At 35.7% G+C, this 25,320-nt stretch overlaps 1 protein-coding gene across 1 annotated transcript in view; it reads left to right on the top strand.

The window, feature by feature from the left end:
• The first annotated feature begins 9,549 nt into the window (after positions 1-9,549).
• The window catches only part of LOC110461855 (microtubule-associated tumor suppressor 1 homolog), a 139,147-nt gene continuing 123,376 nt past the window's right edge, over positions 9,550-25,320 (top strand). The window contains exon 1 of the mRNA XM_021515568.1: positions 9,550-9,649. Within this exon, the coding sequence (XP_021371243.1) occupies positions 9,590-9,649 (60 nt within the window). The 5' untranslated portion in view covers positions 9,550-9,589. The remainder of the gene's footprint in view (positions 9,650-25,320) is intronic.

Raw genomic sequence — 25,320 nt, 5'->3', positions numbered from 1 at the left:
AAATTGCTATAAAAAATGTAGAAGAAAATCTCCGGACAAAAAATAAAATACTGAAATGAACAAAGGGCAATAACTTTTGCAAAAATCGTCGAATCAAAATTCTTTTTAGGGAAACTTAACTTCATATCATGATTATAATGCATACCAAGTTTCAAAGAGATTCGTTGAACAATGTAGGAGGAGATTGCCGGACAAAATCAAATACTGAAATAAACAAAGGGCAATAACTTTTGCAAAAATAGTTGAATCAAAATTCTTATCGATGAAACATTGCAACATATTATGATTATTTAGCCTACTAAGTTTCGAAGAAATCCGTCAAAAAATGTAGGACAAAAAATAAAATACTGAAATGAACAAAGGGCAATAACTTTTGGAGAAATTGTCGAATCAAAATTCGTTTAAGGGATACACAACTTCATATCATGATTCAGGGATGTGTAGTCCACTACACATCACTGCATGATTATAATATATACCAACTTTCAAAGAGATCGGTCGAAAAATGTAGGAAGAGATTGCCGGACAAAAAGTTTACGCCAGACGGACGGACAACCCCGGCCCATACCATAATACTTCCGTCAAATTTGACGGGCGTATAATTAAGATCCAACTAAGATTCGCTTGGAAAACCCCCTTATTCATATGAGGCACTAGGTGGTGCCACCAGTCGGGACGCCTTATTTCATTGGCCAGTAGATTGGTTTATACAAAGAGATTTGAGGTGAAAAATTTTAATTGTTTTGGGTTTTAAAAGCGAGTTGCATTTAGAAGAGCTGCTTAAGATCATTTTGAGATCTTTTGTGTCGCAGCATTTTTAATAATTATCTAAATACCCAAGATCTCCTCCTCTTATCACAACTTGGTTTCCGACAAAATCTTTCATGTGAAACCGCCCTTTTAAATATTGTTAATAATTGGGCACAGGAAATTGATCATGGAAATATAAACGGTGTTGTCTTCCTAGATTTTAGGAAGGCTTTTAACCTAGTTAACCATACTGTATTAATAGAAACATTGAAAAAGTATCAATGTGATGTCACTGCTGTATCTTGGTTCAAATCTTATTTAAGTGATAGGTATCAAAAAGTCTCTATTTCAGGAAATCTATCTGAGGCCAAGAGGATAACCCATGGGATACCTCAGGGCTCAATCCTTGGTCCTTTGATGTTTTTAGTACTTATCAACGATTTACCGTTGATAACTACTTGCAGGACGGACATGTACGCAGACGACTCTACATTGTCTGCTTCTGGTAAAACGGTTGATTTTGTCAGAGCGAAATTAGAACATGATTTAAAGAAAGTGGAAGACTGGTGTTCTGAAAATAGAATGATTGTTAACGTAGATAAGACAAAATGTATGGTTTAACAACTAAACAGAGGCGCTGTAAATTAAGTGAAAATGAACTTAATTTAATTTTTAAAAATGAGAAAATACAACAAGTAGAGACTGAAAAAAAGTTAGGAGTAACATTAGACCACCACTTATCGTTTTCAGAACATATCAATTTAATTCTGAAGAGGGTAAGTTGTGGATTAGCTACTCCGTCGTATCAAACAGTATCTGTAATGACCTTTAAATGTGTACATGGACTTGCTCCTGAATATTTATGTTCTTGTTTTAAACATGTAAACAGTGTCCACTCCAGAGCTACACGATGGGCTGAACAGAATATGTTGTACATTCCTAATTTTAGGACAACCTTCTATTCTAGTCGCTTTGTTTTATCAAGTTGTAAGACTTGGAATGCACTTCCAATTGATGTAAGGTCATCACCATCTTTTAACACTTTTAAGCATAGAGCTATAAAGCACTACTGTGATTCATACTTTTAGATAAAGAAAACAGTTCCAGCCATTTAACTATTATCAGACCTTCAAAGCATGAGATGTATGCTTTCTGTGATATTTGATGTATTGTACTATATAATTGCATGTAATATATTTAGCAATCTCATAACTTATATTTAAGATGTCATTTATGTTTAATTTATATAACAATGTGTTAAGAAATACTATGTAAAACTAACACATTTTACAAACATAGAGGACTCTGAGGGAGATTAGCCTTTGGCTAAATCATTGTTGTTATTTTAATCCTCAATAAATAAAGTTTATTATGTTTACTCCTCTCTTTTTACATGAAAATATCGTATGTAACGATATCTTATGTCACGATATCGTATGTCATGATATCATATGTCACGATGTGTCACGATATCATGTCACGATATCATATGTCACGATATGTCACGATATCATGTCACGATATCATATGTCACGATATATTATGTCACGATATCATATGTCACGATATCTTATGTCATGATATCATATGTCACGATGTCGTATGTCACGATATCTTATGTCACGATATCATATGTCACGATATCTTATGTCACGATATCTTATGTCACGAAATCATATGTCACGATATCATATGTCACGATATCTTATGTGTCACGATATCTTATGTCACGATATCTTATGTCACGATATCATATGTCACGATATCTTATGTCACGATATCATATGTCACGATATCTAATGTAACAATATCTTATGTCACGATATCATATGTCACGATATTTTATGTGTCACGATATCTTATGTCACGATATCATATGTCAAGATATCTTATGTCACGATATCATATGTCACGATATCTTATGTGTCACGATATCTTATGTCATGATATCTTATGTCACGATATCATATGTCGCGATATCTTATGTCACGATATCTTATGTCACGATATCTTATGTAACAATATCATATGTCACGATATCTAATGTAACGATATCATATGTCACGATATCATATGTCACGATATCTTATGTCACGATATCATATGTCACGATATCATATGTCACGATATCTTATGTCACGATATGTCACGATATCTTATGTCACGATATCTTATGTCACGATATGTCACGATATCATATGTTACGATATCTTATGTCACGATATCTTATGTCACGATATCATATGTCACGCTATCTTATGTCACGATATGTCACAATATCATGTCACGATATCATATGTCACGATATCTTATTTCACGATATGTCACGATATCTTATGTCACAATATCATATGTCACGATATCTTATGTGTCACGATATCTTATGTGTCACGATATCATGTCACGATATCATATGTCACGATATCTTATGTCACGATATGTCATGATATCTTTTGTCACGATGTCATGTCACGATATCATATGTCGCGATATCATATGTCACGATATCATATGTCACGATATCTTAAGTCACAATATGTCACGATATCATATGTCACGATATATTATGTCACGATATGTCACGATATCTTATGTCACGATATGTCACGATATCATGTCACGATATCTTATGTCACGATAGTTCACGATATCTTATGTCACAATATCATATGTCACGATATCATATGTCGCGATATCATATGTCACGATATCATATGTCACGATATCTTATGTCACGATATGTCACGAGATGTCACGATATCTTATGTCACGATATCATATGTCGCGATATCTATGTCAGGATATCATATGTCAAGATATCTTATGTCACGATATCTAATGTCACGATATCTTATGTCATGATATCATATGTCAAGATATCTTATGTCACGATATCTAATGTCACGATATCTTATGTCAGGATATCATATGTCAAGATATCTTATGTCACGATATCTAATGTCACGATATCTTATGTCACGCTATCATATGTCGCGATATCTTATGTCAGGATATCATATGACAAGATATCTTATGTCACGATATCTAATGTCACGATATCTTATGTCATGATATCATATGTCACGATATCTAAGTCAGGATATCTTATGTCACGATATCTTATGTCACGATTTGCCACGATATCATATGTCACGATATCATATGTCACGATATCTTATGTCACGATATCATATATCACGATATCTTATGTCACGATATCATATGTCACGATATCTTATGTCACGATATCATGCGTCACGATATCATATGTCACGATATCTTATGTCACGATATCATACGTCACAATATCTTATGTCACGATATCATATGTCACGATATCTTACGTCACGATATCATATGTCACGATATCTTATGTCACGATATCATATATCACGATATCTTATGTCACGATATCTTATGTCTAGATATCTTATGTCACGATATCTTATGTCTAGATATCTTATGTCACGATATCTAATGTCACGATATCTTATGTCACGATATCATATGTCGCGATATCTTATGTCGCGATATCTTATGTCACGATATCTTATGTCACGATATATTATGTCACGATATGTCACGATATCATATGTCGCGATATCTGATGCTTTTCATCGCTTATAACAATTACATGATTTATAGGTGACACAAGAATAATACAATGATCAACAATACAATATTCTTCTCGATATTAGAGTAAGCAGCGACATACACATATCTCCTATTGAACTATCAACTTGGTTTTCACTAAGCATAAAATGTGTGTTTTCTTTTTGGTGCAGTTATTAATTTCTTTATTATTTCCTTTATTTCCTCCAAAAATGAAGAGTTCAGAAATAACGAACAATACACGTACAATTCAACACTATTGAAAGAGAAGAAAATGCATTCACGCTCATGGTCACACCCTTACATAGTGACACACACATGCACATGGACAGACACACACATAAGAGAATAATAATAGTACCCGCATCATACCATAAAGTACTATAAACACAACACAATGATATAATAGGTACTATGACAGTCATTATACGGTGATAATTATGATGATAGACAGTATAACACTAATCAAACATTACATCACACATTGATATAATACACATATTTACACTCCTCAAACTATATTATCATATAATAGTATAGACAGTAATACACTTCTCGTACAAAGCAATCATACAAAATTGTAATAAACAGTATTACAAGCATCACACTATAAATTATACAGCATTATTGTAGACAGTATTACTGTTACACAAGTCTTACAATACAATCATACATTGAGTAGAACCCGTTGCACGAAGTCATACAATATAGTCATACAGTGGTGTGAAATACACAACATACAGTATAATAATTAACTTGAACAACCAGAGCAACCATGCAATGATTTCAGTTGTAGTAATACATATCATAAGATCAATTCATACAATACAAACAATATTATGAATGGTAGTAAGTTGCACTAATCATGCAGCCCAATTGTGCAATGGTATAACAGGATAGACGTAGGAAATGCTTGCCTACTAATATGAATACACACATATATGCATTTCATGTTTTAATCTTGCTGAAGCGTGAGGTACACACACTGTAAATTCGTAGTCACATACATATCTCTTAGTATACAACATTCAATTATCTAAGGATAAATTACATAATACCACTGTGTTGAAGAATTTTAGTAATAATAACAATGGATTTTATTCTAAAGTCCTCCAGTTCATATGGAGATAAATCATAGTTGAAAATACCACCAAGAAGAACATGAAGTAGATGGTAATTAGACATTACATTAAGATTAAACACAAAATCTATATCTTTTACAGTACTGAGTACACCCCAGAGCTGGTCACGTAATTGGTCTGTGTGTGAGCATTCAAGTACATTATGCATAATAGTATCTTTGTGCATAGAACCACAGTAATGACACAATTATCGCGCATTTCAACACAAAGTTTAAAAACTTTCTTAAAACACGGACTGTATTGTGGAAAACGTGAAGCAAGTTTCCATATTATAGCATACGGTTGTATCTTATTATGTAATAGAGTGAAGTGAGAGAAGTCCCTATCAGCATTCATTCTTTCACATATAGATTAAACTGTTCATAGTTTCTTACACGGTCATTGACTAAACGCTTCAATTGACATTTGTTTGAAAATACACCATTCGTCAAAAATTCATCAATAACATAATACAAATGGTATTTTTGTAAAATATTAACAATGTCGGGAACAAAACCTCTACTAAATTGAGACAGGTTGAATTCGAATAGACGCTTGATAAGAATTTCGCGTGTTAAACAGCCAACGTCCATGGAACATATTCTACCAAAAAATAACATTTTCTTTACGCTGATGTATACTTCTACAGAAAACCAACCAATCAAGGACGTGCACATATCTGTTCTTGTTCTTACATTAAAACCTTGGATTGATTTGACAATGAAGTTTTGTGCTTTTTCTAACATGTAAATTTCATTTTGCTTTAATTGCCACAATTCACACCCATCCAGTGCTGAGAGATATACTTAACACTTTACAATTTTTGCAGTGGTTAAAGGATTCAGAGCGCATGGATGTGCTCCAGAACGAATTAAGGACATAACACCACTCTTTAATTTGGAACAAGCACGTTCTGTACGTTCGACATTGTTATCACAATATCTTATGCCTCCCATCGCTTATAACGATTACATGATTTCTAGGTGACATAAGAATAATACAATGATCAACATATTTATACAATATTTTGCTCGATATTAGAGTAAGCAGCGACATACACATATATGCTGAGACTTGTGATACACACATTTTTGAGTTATCTCCCATTGAACTATCAACTTGGTTTTCACTACATCTCTTTGGTTTTAAATATGAATATTTTTTTAAATATAAAAGTTTAAATTTTTGTGTTTTTGTAAAGCTAACAAGGCTTTGAATGTCTGGGTTGGTACATATACACAATGACCCCTTTCCATAGAGTCTAGTTAACATAATCAGAAATATCTGAAATTTATGAATATTTTTGTGTTTGTTTCTTTTCTATAGATGATCATTTGAAATTCCTATTAATGTAATTCTGCTTTTAAATTGCTAACTTTGAAAAAATACAGGATCAACATTTTGCATTCAGTTATCTAAATAGGTTTTAAAACAACTTAACCCCAGGATAGTAAAAGAATTTAGACTTCAGTCCAAAATTTAATGTTGTTAATTTTTCGTTTCAAATGAATTCTAAAAACCAGGCTAAAGCTTACAAAGGAAATTGTTAAATATGTAAACAATAGGCACAAATATTTAAGACTATTTGCGCTCACATAAACATGAAATAAGCATTGTATTACCTAATTGCCACCTGGCAGGCTTTGGAACAAGGGTATTCTGTATTGAGTAATCAACTGAGAAATTCAGTATGGGAGGTGATATCAATGGTGAATATAGAAATAGGGCTTCACAATATCGTGTTTACAAACCACTACGTATGACCAGGAAAGGGTTGTTAATGAAAGTCTGAGCAACGAGAACCAAACGATGTTTTTTAAGATAAAACTTGACAGCGTAGCTCATTGAACCTAGCAATACAAGACGATTTCACTTTCCTGACACAACAAGAGGCCCAATGGGCCTGAATCGCTCACCTGGTTTTAATCTTACACTTGTAACCTTAAAAGTGATCTAAAATAAAGCAATAGGCAAAATATCAGTATTGATAAATGTTTGACCCCTTTGACCTTCAAAGTCAAACAATGTCATTATGTTAAACAAAGTTTATAGCCCTTCATCTCGGCATGCAACTTGCCAAAAATCACCACCCGAGACCTTTTGTTTATTGAGATTAGGTAATTTAAAGGTTTAAATATATTTGACCAAGCGTGACCTTGATAGCAGGTCAAGGTCATTCAAATGAACAAACTTGGTAGTCCTTCATCCAAGCATGTTTCCTGCCAAATATCAACATTCTGGGCGTCATTGGTTATTCAGACCTTCGGGCCAGGTGAACTTAAAATGTAAGTGAATGGTTGACTCAAACAGTGTAAAGTTTGGCCTCGGGTTGGTCAACATTTGGGGGAAATAGTTTTGATTGTTAATTGACAATGCAGGAAACAACTGTTTTGTTACCTGTTCAATGAAAAACAAAGCCTACCAGATAGTTATTTGCATCCTTAGTGTCTTTAACCTGAGATGAAGATGTCAACTGCTGAACCTGTTTTGCTGTTGAAATTGTATCTAACTAAACTTGATTGGCTGTTCCATGCCGTGTCAGCCAATCGAAATTTGCTAGACAAAGTAGAAATCTGACTGGCTTTAGTGCACAGCTGTTAGCCAATCAGAATTTCCTTGGCAATAGTAAAAATTCAATTGGTTGTTGTATGTCACGGTCAACCAATTATAATTTACCGGGCAAAAGTAATAAAAAAAAAATCGAATGGTAAATCTGATTGGCTGTTAAGTACCATTGTCAGCCAATCAGTGTTTGCCAGGCAACAGTACAACTTTTGTTACTGTTTCCTTGTAATTATTATTATAAGATACATAGACAACAGTGTAATTCCTATGATGAATAATTTATGATGGAACTTAATTATAATATCATATGTATCCTCATTTATCTTCAATGGATGGAATATATCGTATCAGTGATGTTCTTTACACATATACAATTGACAAACACCCCTATTGGGTACTATAATGAAACAGTAAAAATTAAACCTACAGATCCCAAACTACGCTCGGTGCACGGTCCTTCCAAGAACAAGAGACTGAACTTCCTTACCCGTCAACAATGTGTGCGCCGAAATGTGGATGCTACTAAGACTCCAAACACTAACCAAAAAGAACCCCTTCACCAAGTAATACTGAGACGTATACATCCCATTTATTGAGGCCTTTTCAGTTAACTATAATACTAGTAAGAAATAACTGATCATCTCCGTCTCCAAACTTTCATTTTTTAATGGGAAAGTCAGTTATATTTCGGACTATACTACAGATCTAATCTGTATATATACTGCATACAGACCGGCACAAGCAAACGGAATTACCATGTTACAATGTTTGTTTTTTAATCAAAACGAACCTTTTATAACTCAAGAAGCGTTACACAATCTGAAAATATTAATATATAAAATGTATATATAAATTAGCAATTATTCTGGTGGAAATTGCTATTTAATCAGTGTCCGGATAATAAGAAATCATAGGAAACTGTTGTGCTATCAATATATCGTAAAAACGTGACCACACCACATCCGATGCTTATATTGTCTCCATTAATTGCACTAGGCCTAATGACCGGGACGGAAACTTGATTTTTATAATTAGCGCAAAATCAACTTTTTATACCAAAAATAAAACACTATGTATCACTGAAATAAAACCTGTGTATCAGAATTACCCCCTCCATGAAGAAACACACGGGCCACAGGTAAGATTATTTCTGCAATACCATTACAAAGGGGAAATATGTCGTTTGAAACGTGACAACTCATGTGTGATTGACATGAATTTGTGACAATTTCTCTGAAGCAATCGATGCTGGGTATGACGCATACAATATCATACATACATCATAATCCTATCGACCCTTTTACTAACACCATCTGGTATTTGAAAAATCCAGTCTTATTATATAGATGTTGCATACATATGTAGCCCTCAGATAGTTGGGTTCGAGAAATGTTTATTAAAGTAGAGATTTTGCTGGAAATCGGCAGCAGAATTTCTTCATTATGTATAAACATGATTATGTCCGAGAGGTTCCGGTAAAAAATGCGGGAATTTGTCCATGCAGACAGCAAAAAGCGAGACTCGCGCAGAGACAACAACAAATGAGCCATGATCATGACTTGACGGAAAGACGAGATAAAGCCAGTGACAGAATGTCTAAGGTATGTAACATATAATGTATGTGCTATAATGGAAGATTCTGGGTTGTTTGACATTGAATAGGACTTCATCGGTAGTTTATCTGCATCCCGGACATTTTGACGCATACAAATCCAAATGAGCTGCACGCAGACGTCTCTGTCACAGAAGGTCGATGATGACGTTTGAAATAATTCAAGTTCAAAATAATACTGCTTTATAAACCATAATTGTTAATATTTCAAAATTATTTAACCAGAATTTTTTATGATCACATGCATATGCAGTCTCGTGGACCTCCATGCACACTTTTGACACAGATCATTCAATATATGCATAGATCATGCATAGAGTTTATCTACAGTACGGTAGAGATAGGAGGTTTACTGTAATTTCCCACATATTTATCAATTAAAACGTTTGGAAAATTTAGACTCCTGTGCTACAGGACAGAAGCTAGGCCTAATCAAACAATATTGAACTACAAAATGTATCCAGGTAAACTGCATGAATCATTGAATGTCATGTTGAGTGACAGCTGTGCATGTTGAGTGACAGCTGTGCATGTTGAGTGACAGCTGTGCATGTCTTTCAAAAGCACAGGGACTTGGATGTCTTTGGCTAAGGCTAGCATAAGTGTGTGTTGCCAAACCATTAGTATTGGGAATCGCTTGTAAATTCATACTCGATCATCACTTCCAATCAAGTGACTGATGATCGACTAAGATCGATCAAATTGAACTTAAATTCAGTAATTTAAGGTTATATTCGCTTTCCGAAATCTACTTTCACTTTCGTTAACGAGGAAACCCCAACATTTGAGAATTTCGCTAATAACACACAACATTCATACAAAAAACAATAAGTTTGATGACAAAACCTTATAATTATTGAAAAATATATATTTGGAAATGAAATTGATGATGTTTGCAATGTCAATTATGCTGCGATAGCTGCATCTCGTATTCAGAAATGCCGTGATGGATTGGTATTCACCTGATGACACCCCGTCAAACTTAACATTTTATTTGTCAGATAGCCCACACTTTCGACAAAGCGTTTTATTTATATACAGCTAACTAAGGACAAACGATACCTTTCAAATGTTTAAATCAGTAGCCCCCGGATGATCATAGAGTTTAATCTCCGGAATGTCCTGGTTTGCCATGACTGAGCCATGCAGTATTTCTATTGAAACACAAGTTCTGATTGGTTGTTAGGGCGACCGGCTAGCCAATTAGCGCCGTCGTTGTGCAAGATGTTCGGTCAAGTTGTTTTGACCAAGAACGAACACATCGCTGTCGGCGGTAATTATATTTTTTGTTAATACTTAAATTATAGTCAAACTATAATCGATCATGGAAAAAAATGATCGATTAATCGATTTTCAGAAACAAACAACCAACGTCGACTAAATCAATTAATCAGAACAACACTACAAACCATGGCACATGTTTAAAATTTAGGATAAGTTAGCCCGAGTTTCCTCTGGCCCTAACACCAGACTTAGACATTTTGACATATAGATGACTGGTGTGGGGCCAGAGCGCACTACTATATGAAAACGTGGAATTCTCCGATACTATTTTGTATCGTGGAGAGACTAATCAACAAAAAGACGCTTTGGAAATCTTCTAAACAAGAATAATATATTCTGTTTTCGCTCCGGATCAGTAAGGTTGGTTGATTAGTCACCCCATGTCATGACCTACAAAAATGACATTCGCACAGGTGGGACATTTTGAACGATTGAAAAATGGAGGATTCTACTGACGGAATTTAGCAGCTGTTGGTGATAAAAGGAGCTGATTTTGATCAATAAATAATCCATTTATCAACAGATGTGAGGTATATGTGTTGTGTCATAGTAGATTTTTGTTGTCAGCCCCTCATAACTGGTTAATTCCACGTTTTCATATAGCAGTGCGCTCTGGCCCCACACCAGACATCTATATGTCAAAATGTCGGAGTCTGGTGTTAGGGCCAGAGGAAATTCGGGCTATGGATAAGTATGCAAGGAAAAATAATTTATTTTTGCTCATGTTTGTGTGTGTAAGATAGATCTTTCCAGGGTAAGAAAGGGGAGGAGGAAATTTCTATCTTACACTCCATTAAAACCTTTTACGATATATTCACTGTACACATAAGAAAGATAAGATTATTTTTTCTGCGCAAACTTTGCAAATATATATGGTATGCTTAATCTCGCTGACAGAAAACTTCGCAAATATATGGTATGCTTAATCTCGCTGACAGATTCGGTTTCGTTAAATAAGCTCAGGGGAAAAGTTTATATTTTCAAAATGGTAGCCAGTCCAAACGTATTTTCATAGTTTCTGAGCTCATTCTAATAGTTTGAATGAGAGAAAGATACCTTTCAATGCCCAAGGGTGTAGGATAGGGAAATTCCACCCTAAGGATTTTCAAATTTTGCACACCAGAGTTCAAAGTCGGTCAAAAATTGTGGATAGTTGGCTAGAACCGTTTTATTCACCAATTGACGTAACTTAATTAGTGTACATAATTTAAAAGCTATATTTTTAACTCACCTGGAGTAATTTTATTGATTTTAAAAGATTGAAATAAAATGTGATAACGGAACTATAAATGTCATTCAAGCTAAAAAGAAACATTTTCAGAATATTTTATTTAGAGTGCTTTGCAGATAAATAGGAGTTATCTCCCATCCATTAGGTTTCATGCTTTAAATACATAGTAGAAGTTTGGTGTGCTGTTGGTATAGTTCCATTATCAGCCAGTGTTGTAACTAATTAGGGACAAAATAGTTGAAAAATTGCCCCAGTAATTCATCTGTTTCCCACTAAATGACTTTCTGTACGAGGAACAAAGGATGGATGTTGAGAGCTCTGCTGTATTAAGAGGTCAATATTTGAACAAGATATGCTTACAGGTTAAACATGCAAACCAAGAAAGGAGTAAGTTTCTAAGATACATTTTAGTCAGAGCCAGTGTCTATGAGAATGTAATGAAATGTTTGCTACAATTATGCATGCCATGCTAGGAATGCAACACTTCCATACCTAGAACACATTGAAAAGTTAGAGTGTTGCAAATTTGTCCATTAAATTACATTTATGTTTATATTATATGTTTCACTCTACTTTAACAGAGATAGCACCGTTCTGTTCAAGAGTGGGGTCTAAGGGAAGATGTTTATTGGACTTCACACAGGAAAAATCAAAATGGAGCAATGATGTTCCTTGCAATTTTTAGCTCACCTGCCTGAAGGGCTAGTGAGCTTATGTCATGGTTCAGCATCTGTTGTCCGTCCGTCCATCTACTTTTTCTTTAAACAACTTCTTCTAAAGAATGGACAGGCTTTGAGTAATGATAGTTGGCTGAAAACTTTGTTGGTAAGAACCTGACAAAGTTTGAGAACTAAAAAGACCTTTACCTACTTTCAAGGTCATTGGGATCAAATACTTCTACTGAACAACTGAAAAATATAGAATCTTATTATTTGGCTGGTAGCTTTTTGGGATTGAGCACAACATAGTTTGAGGATTAAAATTACCATGAACTACTTTCAACGTCACAGCTAGGGGTCAAATATGTCAAACACTTAAATGACTTCTTCAGAAGAACTGAAAGTTATAGAATCTTAATATTTGACTGGTAACTTTCTCGGATGGAGTCTGACAAAGTTTGTGAATGAAAACTTACTTGACCTTTGTTCTAGGTCACAAGGATGAATTTAAATATGTCAAACACTTGAAAACAATTTCTTCTGAGGAACTGAAAGGTATAATAATAATATTCGGCAGGTAGCTTCTTAGGATGGAGGCAGGCAGGTTTAGAAATGAAAATGACCTTGACCTACCTATAATTATAAGGTTACAGGGGTCAAATATGTTAAACAATTCAAACAAATTCTTCTGAATAATCCAAAGGCATAGAATCATAATATGTGACTGGTAGCTTCTTTGGATAGAGCCCGACAAAGTTTGAGAATGAAAATGACCTTTACCTACTTTCAAGGCCACAGAGGTCAAATATGTCAAAGAATAGAAAGGCATAGATTCATTATATTTGGCTGGTAGCTTCTTGGGATAGAGCCAACAAAATTTGAGAAGGAAAATGACCTTGACCTACTTACAAGGTCACAGGGACAAATATGTCAAACACTTCAAATGACTTGTTCTGAAGAACCAAAAGGCATGAAAAAATAGTATTTGGTTGGGATGGTATTTGGCTCCACGCATGGAGCCCGACAAAGTTTGCGATTGAAAATTACGTCAACCTACTTTCAAGGTCACAGGGGTCAAATATGGCGAAAACTACAAACTGCTTCTTTTGATAGGCAAAGAGTAATAATATTTAACAAGTAGATTCCTTAGATGGAGCCAAACAAAGTTTGTGAATGAAAATGACCTTTACCTACTTTCAAGGTCATAGGGATCAAATGTGTTACTGTTTACATAATTATTTAAATGACTCTTCTCAATAACTAAGAGCCACATCTTGATGATATTTGGGATTTTTTCAACTGAATGACTTTGTCAGACTTTCAAGGTCACTGTGGAAAAACGTGTTAAAATCTTGTAACAGGTTGTTTTGAATAACCAAGAGTCATATGTAAGGATTTTTATTCTATGTCTTTATCTTAATCCAATTTGATATGGAGTGTCCTAGGCCTAATATGATTCAATGTTGTATAAACCATGCCCCCAACCGAATGGGGACAGAAGGCTGGGACCAATAAGGTAAGAGTGTTGCCAATATTTGGATATGTTTGTAGTACAGTATAATATTTAATGAAAATATTTTGCTATGACTGCTTAAATATCCAGGCGAGTGATACAGGCCAGAGGGCCTCTTGTTTATTCTTATTTTGATTCAAAAATAGGGTCAGCCACTGTAGATATATATAAAAAAAAAAAGGAAAAAAAAAGACAAGAGTTTCTTCAACTTCCCTGGCGCTTTCTCCTCTTTAGAGGTTCATCAGGGGAAGTGTTTATTCATGTTGACAGGATAACACAACACAGAAAGTGATGACGTCATGATACATAATGACGTCACAATACAACCTACCAATATATATACATATTTGGTTTACCCATGCCCTTTACCTAACTAGATTTTCACCTTTGTTCCTGTATCTGTGTTGGTATTTAGGCTGTAAATTGAAAATTAGTCAATTTGGTTGTAATGGATGAACAAATCTTTGATGCTTCTTTCAGTATACATTAAGTTGTATAATGTATTCAATGATGTGTTGTTTTGATAATTTCATTAAGCAGTGCTTCTGTTGCTGTGAAATAATTTATGATTTGTGAACTGTTTAATCTATTGGGTAATCGATAGAGAAATCTTAACCTCTCTAACAAGTGGTGGAGATTTACTAAAGGTTTAACCTATTGGGTAATCGATAGAGAAATCTTAACCTCTCTAACAAGTGGTGGAGATTTACTAAAGGTTTAACCTATTGGGTAATCGATAGAGAAATCTTAACCTCTCTAACAAGTGGTGGAGATTTACTAAAGGTTTAACCTATTGGGTAATCGATAGAGAAATCTTAACCTCTCTAACAAGTGGTGGAGATTTACTAAAGGTTTAACCTATTGGGTAATCGATAGAGAAATCTTAACCTCTCTAACAAGTGGTGGAGATTTACTAAAGGTTTAACCTATTGGGTAATCGATAGAGAAATCTTAACCTCTCTAACAAGTGGTGGAGATTTACTAAAGGTTTAACCTATTGGGTAATCGATAGAGAAATCTTAACCTCTCTAACAAGTGGTGGAGATTTACTAAAGGTTTAACCTATTGGGTAATCGATAGAGAAATCTTAACCTCTCTAACAAGTGGTGGAGATTTACTAAAGGTTTAACCTATTGGGTAATCGATAGAGAAATCTTAACCTCTCTAACAAGTGGTGGAGATTTACTAAAGGTTTAACCTATTGGGTAATCGATAGAGAAATCTTAACCTCTCTAACAAGTGGTGGAGATTTACTAAAGGTTTAACCTATTGGGTAATCGATAGAGAAATCTTAACCTCTCTAACAAGTGGTGGAGATTTACTAAAGGTTTAACCTATTGGGTAATCGATAGAGAAATCTTAACCTCTCTAACAAGTGGTGGAGATTTACTAAAGGTTTAACCTATTGGGTAATCGATAGAGAAATCTTAACCTCTCTAACAAGTGGTGGAGATTTACTAAAGGTTTAACCTATTGGGTAATCGATAGAGAAATCTTAACCTCTCTAACAAGTGGTGGAGATTTACTAAAGGTTTAACCTATTGGGTAATCGATAGAGAAATCTTAACCTCTCTAACAAGTGGTGGAGATTTACTAAAGGTTTAACCTATTGGGTAATCGATAGAGAAATCTTAACCTCTCTAACAAGTGGTGGAGATTTACTAAAGGTTTAACCTATTGGGTAATCGATAGAGAAATCTTAACCTCTCTAACAAGTGGTGGAGATTTACTAAAGGTTTAACCTATTGGGTAATCGATAGAGAAATCTTAACCTCTCTAACAAGTGGTGGAGATTTACTAAAGGTTTAACCTATTGGGTAATCGATAGAGAAATCTTAACCTCTCTAACAAGTGGTGGAGATTTACTAAAGGTTTAACCTATTGGGTAATCGATAGAGAAATCTTAACCTCTCTAACAAGTGGTGGAGATTTACTAAAGGTTTAACCTATTGGGTAATCGATAGAGAAATCTTAACCTCTCTAACAAGTGGTGGAGATTTACTAAAGGTTTAACCTATTGGGTAATCGATAGAGAAATCTTAACCTCTCTAACAAGTGGTGGAGATTTACTAAAGGTTTAACCTATTGGGTAATCGATAGAGAAATCTTAACCTCTCTAACAAGTGGTGGAGATTTACTAAAGGTTTAACCTATTGGGTAATCGATAGAGAAATCTTAACCTCTCTAACAAGTGGTGGAGATTTACTAAAGGTTTAACCTATTGGGTAATCGATAGAGAAATCTTAACCTCTCTAACAAGTGGTGGAGATTTACTAAAGGTTTAACCTATTGGGTAATCGATAGAGAAATCTTAACCTCTCTAACAAGTGGTGGAGATTTACTAAAGGTTTAACCTATTGGGTAATCGATAGAGAAATCTTAACCTCTCTAACAAGTGGTGGAGATTTACTAAAGGTTTAACCTATTGGGTAATCGATAGAGAAATCTTAACCTCTCTAACAAGTGGTGGAGATTTACTAAAGGTTTAACCTATTGGGTAATCGATAGAGAAATCTTAACCTCTCTAACAAGTGGTGGAGATTTACTAAAGGTTTAATCTATTGGGTAATCAATAGAGAAATATTTGGGTCATCTCCTGAAAACCTTTATAACAAGTGGTGGAGATTTACTAAAGGTTTAACCTATGATTGTAAAATAAAATAAAATACAGATTCCATGGGAAGCAGTACTTTTTACGGAAGTCAATAAAAAGATTTGGTTGATATCACTTTTCTTCAAAAATATTGAAACATTTTCATAAGCCTTAAGGTTTGCAATATAATGGGATCAATGATTACATCAGTCTGATATAGGAGTGTTGAAGGAGAAGACATTGTAAATGTTCCCATAAGAGCTGTCAGTCCTTCAGCTGATTCCTGCTTTAATCCTCTATCATCAGCTATCAAAGAGGATCATGAAATATTGCCAGTAAAATATGGCATTAAGTTCTCTAAAACAACTGATTGTAAATGATAGCAGATAAAACAATAGCCTTAGGGGAATCTCTAATTTTGTATGATAAAAAACGGAGCTTTTAAGGATATTAAAAAATGTTGGGAAATATGGTGATAATTGATTTTAGTTTCACAGGTAATCATAATGTGATCAAATGATGAATTATGACAACGACACGACGAACTAGATTTGAGGACAGAATCAGATTTAACCAGCGGTGGTCTGTTAGATCTTCAAGTGCCATCGGAGGTTACCTCCCTTTGATAAGGGAAAAAAAGTAGCGGTGAAATTTGGATATGTAGAACCGTGTCTGCATGCTGTCAGACCTGTATTTATTACTGGTCCTACTGTCTATTGTTCCTTCTGCTTGGTCTCCTCTACTCTGTACATGGATTATTTAATATTCAGAGGACTTGGCATTAACTGCTGGATCTATTAGATCTATTACTGAGGCTGAGTGGCAGACATCAGCTGACAGATGCAGGCACTGTCACTAAGCTGGCCAATATTGTGCTTACTGACCTGAATTTGGAATTATAGGGAGAAAATCAGGTGAGTTGTGTATTGATCTGCTGTGATCATTGGGTCATCTGGCTGTGAGTGTGATCAGAAGCGCTAGTGTTTATGGTGCAGCCTCTCAGGAACCTTCATGGTTTATTGTATTGTACCAATTATATATATTGAGATACAAAATATAGTCAACAGAATATAGGACAGCATCATTCTGTGTTTTTTGGCTTTATTTGTGTGAAGGTGTTTATTGGCCCCGTTAAGTTTGTGTGTTACATGGTATTGATTACACTGACCAGTACATATATATATATAACATCATTCTGTGTTTTTTGGCTTTATCTGTGTGAAGGTGTTTATTGGCCCCGTTAAGTTTGTGTGTTACATGGTATTGATTACACTGACCAGTACATACAACATGTTTATACTGATATATTTATAACAAGATACATTGTGTCTGGTGCCATGTTCATTATATATACTGATATATCTCTATATGATAGCATACATGTAATTTGTGTCCAGCAATATTTCTATTTTACAGACTTATATACATTGTGTCTGGCACAACATCCACTATACTGACTTATATACATTGTGTATGGCACAACATCCACTATACTGACTTATATACATTGTATCTGGCACAACATCACTATACTGACTTATATACATTGTGTCTGGCACAACATCCACTATACTGACTTAGATCTACAATGTTTATAAACAACATACGTTCTGGAGCTTGTTCTAGATATTATGCCAGGGGTTAATCTAGACTGATTTTACTACCAAAATTCGGTAGTATTCCCCAACGACTGTTTTTTCCCCTTTGAATAAAAAACAAATTCCCCATCAAAAAAAATTCCCCCAAGAAGGAGAAAGTTTCCCCAAAATAGGGGAAAATAAATATAATTGCAAATAAAAATTATTAAATCATTGTAACATAAAAGAAATAACTGTTTATCTTGTATCTGGGATCACTTTTCGTCCGAGACCCCCCGTACCCCCTTCGGCCTGGCGACTGGTTATTCCCCTCATTTCAAAATGGATAGTGTTCCCCAAATCCTAGATTAGCCCCTGTATGCTTACTATATAATAGCCTGTGCTAATTTGTAATAGATCTAGAGCTGTGTATCGCAAGGGGGTTGACCATACGATACATACCATGATAAATGGTTCACGATATGATACATTTTACGATTGCAAAAATTGTCAATTCTGTACCTAAAAGGTATTTTTTTAGTGTTATTTGTGGAATTCATTTGAAATAAACAATCAACATCCGATACAATATTCTATCTTGTTAATAACGCCGGGGCAGCCACAAATTTATGTTTGCCATAATCCTCTTCCCATACATCAGCCATGATGGTTACATAGTACGACAAGGGAGATAACTCATAAAATATCATATATATAATATTTTATGAGATATCTCCCTTGCTGTATTATGTATCATGTATCACGGTATCAAACCTGGTCAGACGATGCACTACCCTGTGATCCAATCGATGCATCGTTGAATTGGTACACTACTTATTTGTATGTACAGATCTGATGTACTGTACATAGCTACAGAGACTATGTAGAAGTCAATAACAGTTCATTCTGTCTGCACTATTGTATGGGAACACTGAGAATATTGATAACTTGTAAAAGTTGATGGATTAAAAATAATTAACAAATATGGTGATTTTAGAACAAAGTTATTCATATGAAATTCAAAAAATTCATTCGTTGTATAACTGCACATTGTAAAACTGTAATGCTTTTTGTCATTATTGTCCGGGTTATGTAACATTTTGTGGCTTTAAGAACAGCACCCATCAATCATTCTGATGGATATTTCATGTTCTGTGACAAATACAAATAAAATGTTTTTAAGTTAGCAATGAAATTCAATCAGACACTTCATTTTAGATGGTTTCTTTTATTTTTCAAATTTCTTAAATGATTTTCTAAAGTAAACATTGTTTTCGGCTGTTTACACTTTAGCAAGATCCATTATAGAAAAGTAGGGCTCAGGGGTTTTGTACAGGACACAGGCCGGTATAGCACTCCGAATCAAAGGTATATGGAGCAGTATATATGATGTGCTCAATATTAAGTGAAACTCCCTGTAAACAAGCTCCATTGAAGCTCCTTGTACATGATCTGCAGTGAAGCTTCAAATATATTATTTCCAGTGACATGAGTTACTCTAGTGAAATTTCCTTTACACAAGCTCCAGTTAAGCTCTTTCTACTCAAGCTCCAATAGAGCACCTAATGCATGAGCTCTAGGACAGTTCTAAGCACAAGCTCCAGTGAAGCTTCCTGTACACAAGCTCTGGTTAAACTCCCTGTACACAAGCTCCAGTGAAGCTCCCTGTACACAAGCTCCGGTGAAGCTCCCTGTACACAAACTCCAGTGAAGCTACCTGTACACAACCTCCAGTGAAGTTCCCTGTACACAAGCTCCAGTGAAGCTCCCTGTACACAAACTCCAGTAAAGCTCCCTGGACACAAGCTCCAGTGAAGCTACCTGTACACAAGCTCCAGTGAAGCTCCCTGTACACAAACTCCGGTGAAGCTCCCTGTACACAAACTCCAGTGAAGCTACCTGTACACAAGCTCCAGTGAAGCTACCTGTACACAAACTCCAGTAAAGCTACCTGTACACAAGCTCCAGTAAAGCTACCTGTACACAAGCTCCAGTAAAGCTACCTGTACACAAGCTCCAGTAAAGCTACCTGTACACAAGCTCCAGTGAAGCTCCCTGTACACAAGCTCTAGTGGACCTCCCTGTACACAAGCTCCAGTGAAGCTCCCTGTACACAAACTCCAGTGAAGCTCCCTGTACACAAGCTCCAGTGAAGCTTCCTGTACACAAGCTCCAGTGAAGCTCCCTGTACACAAGCTCTGGTGAAGCTCCCTGTACACAAGCTCCAGTGAAGCCCCCTGTACACAAACTCCAGTGAAGCTCCCTGTACACAACCTCCAGTAAAGCTCCCTGTACACAAGCTCCAGTGAAGCTACCTGTACACAAGCTCCAGTGAAGCTACCTGTACACAAGCTCCAGTGAAGCTCCCTGTAAACAAGCTCCAGTGAAGCTACCTGTACACAACCTCCAGTGAAGCTCCCTGTACACAAGCTCCAGTGAAGCTTCCTGTACACAAGCTCCAGTGAAGCTCCCTGTACACAACCTCCAGTAAAGCTACCTGTACACAAGCTCCAGTGAAGCTCCCTGTACACAAGCTCCAGCGAAGCTACCTGTACACAAGCTCCAGTGAAGCTCCCTGGACACAAGCTCCAGTGAAGGTCCCTGTACACAATCTCCAGTGAAGCTCCCTGTACACAACCTCCAGTAAAGCTACCTGTACACAAACTCCAGTAAAGTTCCCTGTACACAAGCTCCAGTGAAGTTCCCTGTACACAACCTCCAGTGAAGCTCCCTGTACACAAGCTCCAGTGAAGCTCCCTGTACACAACCTCCAGTGAAGTTCCCTGTACACAACCTCCAGTAAAGCTACCTGTACACAACCTCCAGTGAAGTTCCCTGTACACAACCTCCAGTAAAGTTCCCTGTACACAAGCTCCAGTGAAGTTCCCTGTACACAACCTCCAGTGAAGCTCCCTGTACACAAGCTCCAGTGAAGCTCCCTGTACACAACCTCCAGTGAAGTTCCCTGTACACAACCTCCAGTGAAGTTCCCTGTACACAACCTCCAGTGAAGCTCCCTGTACACAAGCTCCAGTGAAGCTCCCTGTACACAAGCTCCAGTGAAGCTACCTGTACACAAGCTCTGGTGAAGCTCCCTGTACACAACCTCCAGTAAAGTTCCCTGTACACAAGCTCTGGTGAAGCTCCCTGTATACACGCACCAATGGATCTATGACATGGTCACATAATGGCTTGAAATTGATCAATATTCCCTACCCTGAACAAAAGGAAGCAAACATTTATATGCAACATACTGCTTGTAATTGGTCTCTTCAGTAATAATGTTCTGTTAGTGCATATTCATCCTTCATGTATTCATTAAATGTTTTTCTTATTTCCTCCATGAAATTTATGCTACATATTTGAATTATTGTTGCAAAATACAGTGAAAGAAATTTTGATTGTTTAGTTTAAATGTTTGAGGCAATCAATTTCTTTAACAAAGTAATAAAATAAAAAAAATATCATCACATAAAAATACAACACAAAGAAGAAAAATGATCTAGTGACTGTTTAAGTATAGTACAAGTGTTAAGTATATCAGACCTCACTGTCTCCAGCTCCGAGTCATTCTACTCCTACCTGTTAATCCTAGCATCACATACAAATCATACATTATTTGTTAGTGCCTATATTAATTACAAGCCAGAGTTAATGGCGGTTATCAATCAGGCTATGGTGTATATTCCACCAAACACTCGATCTGCTAGAGTTAATGTGCCGTAATACATGTTTTCATGCCAAACTGAGCAGAAACACTGATCCTAACATGTGGTACGCTAGGGCCCCTGTAACTCGTCTGTAAGTGGCACGTGGACGCTATCAGGTGTAAATGTCCTCACCTGATAGGGGAGATAACCTTCACCACTACTTAATCGTAGGCATAAACACAACGGAATGAACACTACAAACACGTGATGACCTGAACAAGGTTTTTTATGGCAGATAAATTCATGAACTTCATAGGTATTATGATACACATCTTATCTTAGTAATAGGGGGTTTATGTTACTGAGATTTCAGTGAAAGGCTAAAGGTTTATCATAGAATAATTAGGTAACGAATTTCCGAGTCAGATTGCTGATAGAACCTGCACTTAATTAGGTATATGAAAACACAGGCTTACTCAATCCCAAAATGCTGCTATCAAACATATACATTGACTTAGCTGTGATGTTGTGTTGAGGGACACTAGATAAATGGAGGCTAGACAATAAGAATTTGGTGCTTTTTCCATTTCTATGAGGTTTAGGGATGGTATTATGAAGCATGGTAATAGGAATTAGGGTTCAAATATCACGATGGGCAAAATGAAGCCATCATTAAGGTCTATAAAGTTAATTGTTTTTTCACTGATTTATTAGCTTACCTGACCAAAATGGCCAATGTAAGCTGATGCTGTGGTGTGGCGTCTTATCGTCCGTCCGTTAACTTTTCATTTAAAATGCTACTAGTCCTGAACAGCTGAGAGGATTTTGACTCGATTGGTCTGCAATTGTTGGGCCAATGGGACTCAATTTTGTAAAAACAGAGCAAGTAAATTTATGGCAAAACTGGGCAAGGGGATTTAGGTGAAGTAGGAAGGTCTTGAGTGTTAAAGTTTGTAGCCACGCTCAATACAAAACACACTGGTTAAGCCTGTTTCACATTTCCCATCCCTGTTAGATTTGAAAGTCTTGAAATTTGAATATTGCCCTGAGATGCTTTAAAATGCCTGGATGTTAACAATTGCTCCTCATTTTGACAGGTTGTTTAATTGACCTGGGAAGCGACTCCAAACTGAAGGGGGAAGGAATTGAAATTGGTGTAAATTATGGAAATAAATCTCTTTAAACTTACTAAGTCTAAGGTGTCATGGAACCAAAGATGTCAAATGACTGGGGTGCATGAGTTGGTGATACAGTTCAGCACTGGACCATGATTTAACCTCCACTCAAAAATGGTTTACTATAACACTACTAGTTATTAATAGTCTACTATAGTAAATACTTGTACAAAGAACCACATTAATTATTAAAACACACATGGATTCCTTAGAACCACATTAATTATTATAACACACATGGATTCCTTAGGACCACATTAATTATTATAGCACACATGGATTCCTTAGAACCACATTAATTAGTATAACACACAGTATGGATACCTTAGAACCACATTAATTATTATGACACACATGGATTCCTTAGAACCACATTAATTATTATAGCACACATGGATTCCTTAGTACCACATTAATTATTATAACACACATGGATGCCTTAGAACCACATTAATTATTATAACAAACAATATGGATTCCTTAGAACCACTTTAATTATTATGACACACATGGATTCATTAGAACCACATTAATTATTATAGCACACATTGATTCCTTAGAACCACATTAATTATTATAACACACAGTATGGATTCCTTAGAACCACATTAATTATTATGACACACATGGATTCCTTAGAACCACATTATTATAGCACACATGGATGCCTTAGAACCACATTAATTATTATAACACACATGGATTCCTTAGAACCACATTAATTATTATAGCAAACATGGATTCCTTAGAACCACATTAATTAGTATAACACACATGGATGCCTTAGAACCACATTAATTATTATAACACACAGTATGGATTCCTTAGAACCACTTTAATTAGTATAACACACATGGATTCCTTAGAACCACATTAATTATTATAGCACACATGGATTCCTTAGGACCACATTAATTATTATAACGCATGGATTCCTTAGTACCACATTAATTATTATAACACACATGGATTCCTTAGGACCATATCTCCCTTACTTTGTATCAGAATTAGCTGAGTGATATCAGTGTATCCTCTTCTTGTTAACCTGTAAAGTATGGCATCAATTAATGATCCAGGAGTTCAGGTTAATTTTCTTCGAGTTACTTTACAGATTTCTCCATAACAAGCTCTTTTGGTGAGAAGATACATTATTATGTAAAATTAAAGTAGCATAATTCTATAACATCACTATTTAGACCAATATCAGTGATTCAGTTGACCTCTGATCATATATCGTATTGGAATTTTCCAAAGTCAAGATCAGAAGTGCAATTTAGATTGTAAGTTATATTTGATTCCAAACCAGTTCCAGTGGTAAATAGTGCTATTTTTGTCTGGATCAGTCAAATTTTCAGTAAAAATGCCCAACAATTCTGTGAATATTGAAATTAGATTTGGATCCTAGCTTGCATAGAAATGGAACAATTATAGTATGGTTCTAGGGAGTAAGTACCGGGATAATAGGTCCCAGATTGTGTATATTGTGTAACGGGCAATATCTCATAGGTACCATCAGGGTAATTACAAGCCTAAATGGGGCTCTGTTTTCTTAATTAATAAATAATTATTTCCTGCTGGAGATAATTTCATTAGGCGCGGGAAATCAACAGATTTATGAAAGCATTTGAAACTACGATGAAATTCTGGATGTTGTGGAATGTAAAACCTGCCTCTTAACTGAAATGATGACAAGTTACTGACATCTTTCCTGATGAGTAAAATAACCTTTCTGCACTGAAGCCAAAGTCTCTGAGGCCGGGCGACTTAAACAGTGTCCTGTACCAAAGCCGATGTATTCACTATGACAGTGTGGATCTGAGAGTGTTTTGATTATTTTGTAATTACTAGAAGGAAGGAGCCTACAATTGGTGGAGGATGGTGTTTGTATGACAACAACAGGTAGTTCCGGCAAAGCTGGAGCCATTCTGAGTCATTAGGTATACAAAAACAATAGGGGCTGATGGGGATCTCAAAGGAA

Source organism: Mizuhopecten yessoensis, unplaced genomic scaffold, assembly GCF_002113885.1.
Source record: "Mizuhopecten yessoensis strain PY_sf001 unplaced genomic scaffold, ASM211388v2 scaffold10687, whole genome shotgun sequence".
NCBI lineage: Eukaryota > Metazoa > Mollusca > Bivalvia > Pectinida > Pectinidae > Mizuhopecten > Mizuhopecten yessoensis.
This window is presented reverse-complemented; position numbering and strand designations above follow the sequence as displayed.